The following is a 12,168-nucleotide window of genomic DNA, read 5'->3' as shown; positions in this document are numbered from 1 at the left end:
ACCTGAGGGCAGAAGGAAAGAAACTTTTACTTTTATCTCCATGGAGCAGCTCATGGTTCCTGAATCTCTTCTGGTATGAAGGACAGAAATGGGTGGACTTTTTCTGTTAGTCTTGGTCCTTCTGCCTGTGGGTATGATGGGAGCAGGAAAACATGTGGTATTGATACCTTTAAAGGCATATTCTAAAGATGCAGGTGTAATTTGTCCAGAGAATCACATCTGAAAAGAATTTTCAGAGAAAGGAAAAAATGGCTTTTTTTCAGTTAAACATGTCTCAGATCAAGAGCTGTGTCTGCTCTGCCTCCTGGCATGCCATGCGTTTACTTTGACTTCTCTACTTGTTTTTTTTCTCCCTAATGAGTTTGTTTTAACTACTTCTAAAAACTCAAGACTCAAGATAGTCAAGACTCTGAAAAATATTTCTTTTCTATACACCAGAGCCTTCTCTACATCATGGCTTCTTATATATGTCATGCAGAATTCTCACCATTATTTTATAATCTGCAATATTAAAAATGTTGCCTGTGGCTGTTGAACATGGGAAGGTGTAGATACTCAAGATTTCTATTGGGAAAACCTGGGGTCCTTAGTAAAAATGGGGAACATCTAATGTTGAGGTTCCATCCGTGTTCTCAATTAGCTATTATTTAAACAAGATAGCGTTTTACACAGAAACTTCTGAAGCACTCAAAAAGGTACATGTTTGTGTTTATGTCCTTAATTATATATATATATCTTTTGTTGTTTTTTTGTTTGAGACGGAGTCTCACTCTTGTTGCCCATGCTGGAGTGCAATGGCACAATCTCAGCTCACTGCAACTTCCACTCACCATAGCCACCACCTCCCAGTTTCAAGCGATTCTCATGATTCTCCTGCCTCCGCCTCCTAAGTAGCTGGGATTACACACATGCGCCACCACGCCTGCCTGATTTTGTATTTTTAATAGAGATGGGGTTTCTCCATGTTGGTCAAGTGGGTCTTGGAACTCCCAACCTCAGGTGATCTGCCCGCCTCGGCCTCCCAAAGTGCTGGGTTTACAGGCATAAGCCACTGTGCCTGATCTATTGTATATATTATTATCCATAAAATTATTATATATACACTGGTATTGTGGCTCTTGTGCCACTGTTTTCTCAGGGTTAGAGAACACATAAGTAAATATTTCTCTGTAAAAAAATTGATTTTATTGGATAATTTCAGTCACTCCTGTAAATCAGAACCAATTCTCATTACTCTCTCATTTTACCTTGAGTCAAATTATAATCTCTGTTGGCTACCTGGTGAATATGTTTGTGTGTATGTGTTTTTCAGGGACTGCTGACATTTAGGGATGTGGCCATAGAATTCTCTCTGGAAGAATGGCAATGCCTGGACACTGCACAGCGGAATTTATATAAAAATGTGATTTTAGAGAACTACAGAAACCTGGTCTTCCTGGGTAAGGATAACTTCAACACACAGTTTCTTTTTGGTTTTCTTTTTGTTTTTCTGGCTCTGTCGCCAGGCTAGAGTGCAGTGGTGCGATCTTGGCTCACTGCAACCTCTGCCTCCTGGGTTCAAGCGATTCTCGTGCCTCAGCCTTCCAAGTAGCTGGGACTACAGGCATGAGCCACCATGGCTGGCTAATTTTTTTTTTGTATTTTTGGTAGATACACGGTTTCACCATGTTGGCCAGGCTGGTATCAAACTCCTGACCTCAGGTGAACCACTCGCCTCGGCCTCCCAAAGTGCCGGGATTACTGGTGTGAGCCACCATGCCTGTCCCAACACACAGTTTCTAATATACCGTAAAGGTTTCATTTCTCTTCTTTGTAGAATGTATTTTGGTAATGTATGCTTTGAATAAATGAGTTTCAGATCCCTGTTTTTGAGAAAATCTTAAGGATTTGTCTGTATTGAGAAGAATTTCTTCAGTATGTTTCATCTTGATCTAAACTTACCACATTCCTGAGCTGATCTGTGTCCTTCAATTAGTGGTAATTTCAGAAGTTTAGTGGCATAAAACATTGTTGCCCACACCTTAAAATCTAATTGCCAACACAAAGTTTTGATTCATAAGTACTGGGTAATGAAATTAAGAACCTGCAAATTTAGAATATTTTCTAAGTATTTAAAAATTTCTGTTATAAGTCAGTATTTTGGGATTAATTTGCTATTCTATTACATTCTCTTTACTGAGCACATTACTAGGTTGGTAATTGGAGAATATGAGCAAGATTCATGTTAGTTATTTTTAATAAAACAGGTATTGCTGTCTCTAAGCCAGACCTGATCACCTGTCTGGAGCAAGAAAAAGAGCCTTTAACTATGCAGAGACATGAGATGGTGGATGAACCCCCAGGTAAGTGAGAGTGAAAGTGAATACAACAGGTGACAAAGACGAGAGGTCCAAAGGTCAAAGAGAAAACCAGTCCTTAAAATGTGATTTGGGAAGCTGTGTTTTAAAGGAAATAGTTTCTGGAAAGCCTGAGTATTTTTTGCTCTCACATTTGAGCATTTTCTGTCTTATGCTATTAAATTCTCTAAGGTTTCTATTTATGTTTTTAGTAATTTTCCTTCAAGTTTTCAGTGAGAACCAATGTCCTTCATGGCATATAAGAGACTGCGCAATCTGAATCCTTACTCATTTGCTTTGGAGACACAGAAATATCTGCATAATTTTGAGAAACTCTGTTAAATGATTTTTTAAGTTCTTTTTTTCCATCATGTCTGAAACGTGTGAGAAGTGTTTTATTTTCTATTGTTTTCTTTTCTTCTTCTTCTTCTTCTTTTTTTTTTTTTGAGACAGAGTCTTGCTGTCTTACTCTGTGGCCCAGGCTGGGGTGCAGTGCTACAGTCTCGACTCACTATAACTTTTGCCTCTTGGGTTTAAGCAGTTCTCTTGTCTCAGCCTCCCAAATAACTGGAATTACAAGCACATGGCCACCACACCTGGCTAATTTTTTGTTTTTAGTAGAGATGGAGTTTCACCATGTTGGCCAGGCTGGTCTCAAACTCCTGCCCTCAGGTGATTTGCTTGCCTTGCCTTCCCAAAGTGCTGGGATTACAGGTGTGAGCCACTATGCCCCGCCCCCCTTTCTTTTTTTTCATTTTTCTACATATTTTATTTGTTTGTATTTCTATAGTCTTCAAATATAGTCTTGAAATTATAAAGGGCTGGGTGCAGTGGCTCAAGGGCCGGGCACAGTGGCTCACGCCTGTAATCCCAGCTCTTTGGGAGGCCCAGGCGGGCAGATCAGGAGGTCAGATAAAAACTAGAAAGAAGCTTTCTGAGAAACTGCTTTGTGATGTGTGCATTCATCTCACAGAAATAAATCTTTTGATTCAGCAGTTTGGAAACCTGGCTAATATGGTGAAACCCCATCTCTACTAAAAATACAAAAAATTACCTGAGTGTGGTGGCACATGCCTGTAATCCCAGCTACTCGGGAGGCTGAGGCAGGAGAATCACTTGAATCAGGGAGGTGGACGTTGCAGTGAGCCAGGATTGTGCCACTGCACTCCAGCCTGGCTATAGAGTGGTACTCCATCTCAAAAAGAAAAGAAAAGAAAATTATAAAGTATGATATTCTTCTCCTTTGTTTTTTTTTTTCTCAAGCTTGCTTTGGCTATTTAAAGTATATCATAGTTTCATTTACATTTTAGAATTACATTTTTTATTACTGTGAAAAACAAATGCCACTGGAATTTTGATAGGGAGTCTATTGAATCTATAGATCATTTTGGATAACATGGCACTTTAACAGTATTTATTCTTTCAATTCATAGACATAAAATATTTTCAAATTTATTTATGTCTTTTCTAATATATTTCACTGATATATCTCTCGCTGTAAAGATTTTATACCTCCTTGGTTAAATTTGTTCTCAGAAATTTATTTTACTGCTATTGTAAATAAGATTTTTTTTTCTCTATTTTATCAGACAGTTTAGATTTATGGAACCCTAACTTGTATATTAGTTTTATATTTTTGTAATTTACTGAGTGCATTTACAAGTTTTAATGTACTGTTTATGTTTATATATATATAATCGTATGAGCTATAGCTAGCAACTTTTTACTTATGTGTCTTCAATATCAATTGCTCTTTTTCATTTTTTGACTAATTCTTGTGCCAGTACTTTCAGTGTTATGTTAAACTAGCAGCATTGACAATGGGCACAATATAGTTTTGCATTGGCATCTGTATATAGAAGGAGAAAACAGCTCAAGTTTTTATAAACTGGTTTCAGAAGGTAAAGATCTTCTTTTGTTGGACCCTCAGGGTAATGGGATGCCCTCTGGTTTGTAGTGGAGAGGGCTTTGTCACAAGACTGCTGGGTCTGCACTAGGGTCTACCTTTAGTTGGCTTGTCCTAAAAAACTTGGGTAGTTTAAATTCCCATTTTAGACAGACTGAATTTTGACAGAGGATTTTGCTCTGTAGGACAGACACTAGGGCAGGTTTTTGCAGTAGGGTCTGCATATGGTGAGCCTTATATCAGAATGTGGATGACTACGGCTTTTAGCGGGTACCAGAAAGGATCTTTCCAGGTCACTGTGTGGGTTTCTATATAGGCAGAACTGACCATAAACTGTGGCTCAGCGAGCTGGAACTGAGTCATTGAACTGCTTCAGGGACCACAGTAAAGGCTAAGGTCTGTAGGCCAGCTGACATGGCTGTAAATGGGTATCTTCCTCCGGGCCTCTGGAAAAGCAGAATCTCTCCCAGACTTTGGCTGGGAGGAGTTTGGGATGATTACATAGTAGGTTCAGAATTCTAGTGGGACCAAGTTGAGTGGGCCATTTCGTAGACTGTAGTTAAGAACAGGGATCCTGTAGTTTGCACCTGAATGAGGGCCTGCCTTCTGAAAAGAAGACTTTTAAATCTTGGGCTTTATCAGAATTCCACAACTCCCTCTCTCTCTGGATCTCAAAGCTCTCAAAGGCACTTATTTTGAGATGGAGTCTTGCTTCATACATAATTCAGGCTGATTTTGAAATCCTAACCTGAAGCAATTCTCTAAACTTAATATACCATGTATCTTTCATTACAGGTGTGAGCCATGATGCCTGGCCATCTCCTAAAGGCATTTTTGTCAGGGATGGCTGACAAATTGTCTTGCTGTGCAGGAGATAACAAAATAGGGTACCTTTTATTCTCCCATCTTACTGATTTCACTCCTGCTATACATTTTTATTCTTCATTTTCTATTTCAATTTTGTCTGTAATTTTACATTTAGAAATTTAGAACAATATGCTAGAATTTACATGTAATGCCTGAAGTAAATTAGATAATTTGAAGGCACTCCATATTTACTAAAAACGTTACTTATAAATTTAGGTTTGATGTAGGAAAAAAGAATTCTATGATTTGCACCCATTTTGTCCAGCCTATATCTAAATAGTGTAATTTATTTGCAGATATTTGTTTTATATATCAGACACTCTAACTATATTCTGTAATATATATATTTTTATATATTTAACATTTATATATTTAGCATTATATATATTTATATATGTGTGTGTGTGTGTATATATATATAGCAATGTAAGGCTATTTTTTTGCTTCTAAAGTTAGATTACAGCAGTTTCATTTTGTGTAGCAATAGCATATATTTAAAACATAACATTTCTTTCTTTTTTTTTTTTGTGACAGAGTCTCACTCTGTTGCCCAGCCTGAAGTTCATTGGTACAATCTCTGCTCACTGCAACCTCCACCTCCCAGGTTCAAGCGATTCTCCTGTCTCAGTCTCCTGAGTAGCTGGGACTATAGGCACACACCACCATGCCTGGCTAATTTTTGTACTTTTAGTAGACAGGGGGTTTCACCATGTTGGCCAGGCTGGTCTTGAACTCCTGACCTTGTGATCCATCCATCTGCCTCGGCCTCCCAAAGTTCTGATACAGATGTGAGCCACTGAGCCTGGCCCAAAATTGTCTTTTTTTTTTTTTTTTGAGATGGAGCTTTGCTCCTGTTGCCCGGGCTGGAGTGCAATGGTGCAATCTCGACTCACTCCAACCTCTGCCTACTGCGTTTAAGCAATTTTCCTGCCTCAGCCTTCTAAATAGTTGGAATTACAGGCGCCTACCACCACACCTGGCTAATTTTTGTATTTTTAGTAGAGGCAGGGTTTTACCACGTTGGCCAGTCTGGTCTTAAACTTCTGACTTTGAGTGGTCCACCTACCTCGGCCTCCCAAAGTGCTGGGATTACAGGCATGAGCCATTGCACCTGGCCTTCTTGTTTTTTTAAATGCTTATTAAGTTTCTCATTAGTCTTTCATTTATGATAATACTGCATTTCCTCTGGAATTGTACTGCCATACAGTGCATGCCAACGATTCAGCATACCTGCCTTCCATGAGTAGAGTTACAATCAAATATTGCAGTTATCTGGACACATTATTATTTTTTAATTTATTTATTTTTCTTTTTCTGAGACGGAGTCTTGCTCTGTTGCCCAGGCTGGAGTGCAGTGGCACGATCTCAGCTCACTGCAACCTCCACCTCCCAGGTTCAAGAAATTCTCCTGCCTCTGCCTCTTGAGTATCTAGGATTACAGGTGTGCGCCACCACGCCTGGCTAATTTTTTGTATTTTTAGTAGAGACAGGGTTTCACCGTGTTGCCCAGGCTGCTCTCGAACCTCTGAGCTTGTGATCTGCCCACCTCGCCTCGCAGAGTGCTGGGATTACAGGCGTGAGCCACTGCGTCTGGCCTAGACACATTTTTAATGGTACATCAGTGTTGGCTGCAAGATTTTATGAGTAAACATTTAACATTTAACATTTATGTATATTATAGTTTTGCCATTCCATATTAGTGTGTTTTTTCAGTTTGACATCTGTTTAGTGTGTTTTTTTGTTTTACCATTTTAGACAATTTGCAATTGTTTGTATACTTTAAATCTGTGGGATTTAATTAAGAAATAAATCAGCCATATATCTATCCCAGTCAGATTACATATGTGTGTTAATAAATTTGACCCCAATTTTGGTTATGGCTTATCTTGTATGTATTCTTTCTTAGCTGATTTTCAATGGTCGTTTTATCTTGTCTAAGTGATTAGTCATGGAGATAGTCTTTTTTTTTTTTTTTTTTTTTGAGATGGAGTTTCACTTTTGTTGTCGAGGCTGGAGTGCAATGATGTGATCTCCGCCCATCACAACCTCTGCCTCCCAGGTTCAAGTGATTCTCCTGCTTCAGCCTCCCGAGCAGCTGGGATTACAGGCATGCGCCACTATGCCCAGCTAATTTTTGTATTTTTAGTAGAGATGAGGTTTCTCCATGTGGTAGGCTGGTCTCCAACTCCCGACCTCAGGTGATCCACCTGCCTCCCAGAGTACTGGGATTACAAGGCGTGAGCTACCACGCCCAGTGAGATAGTCTTATTTTCACCATGTGTTTAATAATAAATATATATTTCGTTTGTGTGAGAGAAACACTTTTGTGATTTGAAGATAATTTATGTAGAGATTTATAATTCTGTATTTTTCCCAGTTTTTCTTTTAAAATAATTAATTGTAAAACCACATAAAATAAATTTTACCATCTAAAATCTATTGAAGTGTACATTTCAGGGCCAGGCATAGTGGTGGCTCACATCTTTGATCCTAGGATTTTGGGAGGCCAAGACAGGAGATTTGCTTGAGCCCAAAAGTATGGGACTAGCCTGGGAAACGTATGGAGATTCTCTGTCTACAAAAAATTTTTAAAAATAGCCAAGCGTGGTGGTGTGAACCTGTGGTCCCCACTTTTTGGTAGATTGATGGTGCAGGATTACTTTAGCCTGGAAGTTTGAGGCTACAGTGAGCCATAATTGTTCCACTTTACTCAAACTTGGATGACAGTGAGAAACTTGGATGACAGTGAGAACCTGTCTCAAAAAAAAAACACTGTACATTTCAGGCATGGTTAGTATATTTGTATTCATCTTATGAAACTAAAACTCAATACCCATTAAGTAACAACTGCCCATTTTATCCTCTCTCCAGCCCTTGACAAACACCGTTGCACTATGAGTGTGACTAATTAAGATATCTCATATAAGTGGAATCATATAGTATCCATCATTTTGTTACTGGCTTACTTCAGGTGACATAATATTCTCAAAGTTTTATCTTAAAATGTGACAAGATTTATTTAAGGCTGAATAATCCATTTATGTGTGTGTGTGTGTGTGTGTGTGTGTGTACATATACTTTTTTTTTTTTTTTTGAGATGGAGTCTCACTTTGTCACCCAGGCTGGAGTGCAGTAGCACTATCTTGGCTCACTGCAACCTCTGCCTCCTGGGTTCAAGTGATTCTCCTACCTCAGCCTCCTATGTAGCTGGGACCAGAGGCACATGCCACCACACCCAGCTGATTTTTGTATTTTTAGTAGAGAAGGGGTTTTACCATGTTGGCAGGTTGGTCCCAAACTCCTGACCTCAGGTAATCCGCCCACCTCAGCCTCCCAAAGTGCTAGGATTATAGGCGTGAGCCACTGCTAATGGGATTTTTATAGAGATTATGTTGAATTTGTTCACCACTTTTGGTTGCTTTGACATTTTTGAAAAATTAGGTGTTTTGGCCTTTGAACCAAGAATATGTTGAAGACTGTGTTTTATTTTGATATATTTTTCAATTTGCCAATTTTACTTTTGCTTTTAATTTTTTGTTTCATTCACTTTTGGTCAGAAAATGTTTATAATTTTCATCTTCCTAAATTTATTTATTGTTGCTGTTTGAGAGAAGATTTTACTGTGTCACTCAGGCTGGAGTGCAATGGCATAATTTTGGCTCACTGCAGCCAGGCTCAAGTGATCCTTTTACCTCAGTCTCCCAAGTAGCTGGCACTACAGACGTGTCATGGCTACTACCATGCCTGGCTAATTTTTTGATTATTTGTAGGAACAGTGTCTTGCTATGTTGCCCAGACTGGTGTCAAATTTCTGGCCCAGCTGGGTCTTCCAAAGTGTTGAGATTGTAGGCATGAGCCACTGCACCTAGCCAGCATTCTTAAATTTAATAAGACTTGATTTGTGTCCTAACAGAATACACCAGGTGCAAATAAGAATATTGTGTATTCTCTTGATTTTGATTTAAAAGGTTTGTACAGGTCTGTTAAGCCTATATGGTCTGATGTGGCTTGGATGTCTATGTTCTCCAAACCTCATATTGCAATGTAATCATCATTGTTGATATGGGTCCTGATGGAAGGTGAATATGGGACCTACTGGGAGGTGCTTAGGTCATGAGGGAAAGTTCCTCATGAATGGCTTGGCACTGTCCTCCTGTTAATCGTTAAGTTTATACTCTGTTAATTCAAGTAAGAACTGGTTCATTAAAAAAAAAAAAAAAAACCTGGCTTCTTTATCACATTTGCTTTGTATCTTACCATGTGATGTGTTCAGTTAATCTGTGCATTCCACTATGATTGTAGGCTTCCTGAGACCCTCGCCAGAAGCAGATGCTGGCACACACTTTTTGTACAATCTGCCAAACTGTGAGCCAAATAAACTTTTTTCTTTATAAATTATTCACTCTCAGGTATTCCTCTATATGTAAGTAATTGAAGTTTGCAATTTACTTTTTTTTTTATGAGACAGAGTCTTGCTTTGTCACTCAGACTGGAGTGTCATGGTGCGATTTCGGCTCACTGCAATGTTAGCCTCCTAGGTGCAAGCGATTCTCCTGCCTCAGCCTCCCAATTAGCTGGGACTACAGGCTCCCGCCACCATGCCCAGCTAATTTTTTTTTTTATATTTTTAGTAGAGACGGTGTTTCACTATATTGGCCAGGCTGGTCTTGAGCTCCTGACCTCGCGATCTGCCCGCCTCAGCCCCCCAAAGTGCTGGGAGTACGGTTGTGAGTCACCAGGCCTGGCTGCAATTTACTTCTAAAAACATTATGTTATATCGGGGAGTAGAAAAAGCTGTGTTGGGTAAATGTGACAGAATTTTTTTTTTTTTTTTTTCTATGTGGCTCTTTGCATTGTGCTTACCTAGGGCAATGCATACACTTAATTATGGCCTGTGGTGTCATCTTGCTTATGTAGTTTGTGTAATTTTGTAAGTTAGGTTTGGAAAGTATATTTATCTGAGTCTGTAAAGTAATGTGTTGTTTTTATTTCTTTCAGTAATGTGTTCTCATTTTGCCCAAGAGTTTTGGCCAGAGCAGAACATAAAAGATTCTTTTGAAAAAGTGGCACTGAGAAGATATGAAAAATGTGGAAATGATAATCTTCAGTTAAAAGGCTGTAAAAATGTGGATGAATGTAAGGTGTACAAAGGAGGTTATAATGGACTTAACCAATGTTTATCAACTACGCAGAGCAAAATGTTTCAATGTGATAAATATGTGAAAGTCTTTAATAAATTTTCACATTCAGATAGACATAAGATAAAACATGTGGAAAATAAACCTTTCAAATGTAAAGAATGTGGCAAATCATTTTGTATTCTTTCACACCTAACTCAACATAAAAGAAATTATACCAAGGTGAATTTCTGCAAATGTGAAGAATGTGAAAAAGCTTTTAACCAATCTTCAAAGTTTACTAAACATAAAAGAATTTATACTTGTGAGAAACTCTACAGATGTCAGGAATGTGACAAAACTTTTAACCAATTCTCAAACCTTACTGAATATAAAAAAGATTATACTCGAGAGAAACCATATAAATGTGAAGAATGTGGCAAAGCCTTTAACCAGTCCTCACACCTTACTACACATAAGATAATTCATACAGGAGAGAAACCCTACAAATGTGAAGAATGTGGCAAAGCCTTTAACCAGTTCTCAAATCTTACTACACATAAAAAAATTCATACTGGAGAGCAACCCTATATATGTGAAGAATGTGGCAAGGCTTTTACCCAATCCTCAACCCTTACTACACATAAGAGAATTCATACTGGAGAGAAACCCTACAAATGTGAAGAATGTGGAAAAGCTTTTAACCGATCCTCAAAACTTACTGAACATAAAAACATTCATACTGGAGAGCAACCCTACAAATGTGAAGAATGTGGCAAAGCTTTTAACCGATCCTCAAATCTTACAGAACATAGGAAAATTCATACTGAAGAGAAACCTTACAAATGTAAAGAATGTGGCAAAGCTTTTAAACACTCCTCAGCCCTTACTACACATAAGAGAATTCACACTGGAGAGAAGCCCTACAAATGTGAAGAATGTGGCAAAGCTTTTAACCGATCCTCAAAACTTACTGAACATAAGAAACTTCATACTGGAAAGAAACCCTACAAATGTGAAGAATGTGGCAAAGCTTTTATCCAATCCTCAAAACTTACTGAACATAAGAAAATTCATTCTGGAGAGATACCCTACAAGTGTGAAGAATGTGGCAAAGCTTTTAAACACTCCTCATCCCTTACTACACATAAGAGAATTCATACTGGGGAGAAACCCTACAAATGTGAAGAATGTGGCAAAGCTTTTAGCCGATCCTCAAAACTTACTGAACATAAGATAATTCATACTGGAGAGAAACCCTATAAATGTGAGAGATGTGACAAAGCTTTTAACCAATCTGCAAACCTTATTAAACATAAAAAAATTCATACTGGAGAGAAACTCTACAAAACTGGAAGGTGTGACAATGCTTTTGACAATGCCTCAAACTTTTCTAAATATAAAGGAAATCATACTGGTGAAAAATTCTAGAAATGTAAAGAATGTGTCAAAGACTTTAAACGGTTTTCACACTTCATTGTATGTAAGATAATTCATACTGGAGAAAACTACAAGTGTGAAGAATTTGGCAATACTGTTAATTAAGGCTCAAACCTTATTGCACAGGAAAGCATTTATACTTAAGAAACATTGTACAAATATAAAGAATGTAAAGTAGCCATTAATATCTGTTGACATCATAATATCAGAATGTTGGTACTTAATAAAAGCATTATAAATGCAATTACTGTCTAAAGATTTTAAGAAAATATAAGCCGTTAAAGTGAAGAAGAGTATTCATTTTGAAGACAAAAGTTATAAACATAAAGAGGGTTGTAGTACATGTACTGGTATCACAAATCGTACCATACACATTTTGTACTAGAGAAAAACTGAAGCAGTTGCTCAAACTTTTTTCAACGTCAGGGAATCTATATGGGAGAAAAACTCTGCAAATGTAGTACATTTAGAAAAGCATATTTTTTCAAAATCTGTAGCTTAG

General features: G+C 38.0%; 1 protein-coding gene across 1 annotated transcript in view; it reads left to right on the top strand.

Moving 5' to 3' along the window:
• LOC104667898 (zinc finger protein 675) overlaps positions 1 to 11,910 on the top strand; it is a 30,275-nt gene extending 18,365 nt beyond the window's left edge. Inside the window, exons 2-4 of the mRNA XM_010370506.2 lie at positions 1,313 to 1,439; positions 2,247 to 2,342; positions 10,108 to 11,910. Of these exons, the coding sequence (XP_010368808.2) occupies positions 1,313 to 1,439; positions 2,247 to 2,342; positions 10,108 to 11,657 (1,773 nt within the window). The 3' untranslated portion in view covers positions 11,658 to 11,910. The remainder of the gene's footprint in view (positions 1 to 1,312; positions 1,440 to 2,246; positions 2,343 to 10,107) is intronic.
• Positions 11,911 to 12,168: the final 258 nt, after the last annotated feature.

This window comes from Rhinopithecus roxellana, chromosome 12 (genome assembly GCF_007565055.1).
Source record: "Rhinopithecus roxellana isolate Shanxi Qingling chromosome 12, ASM756505v1, whole genome shotgun sequence".
In the NCBI taxonomy this organism is placed as follows: domain Eukaryota; kingdom Metazoa; phylum Chordata; class Mammalia; order Primates; family Cercopithecidae; genus Rhinopithecus; species Rhinopithecus roxellana.
Note: the sequence above shows the minus strand (reverse complement) of the source record. Positions and strands in the feature narration are given on the sequence as shown.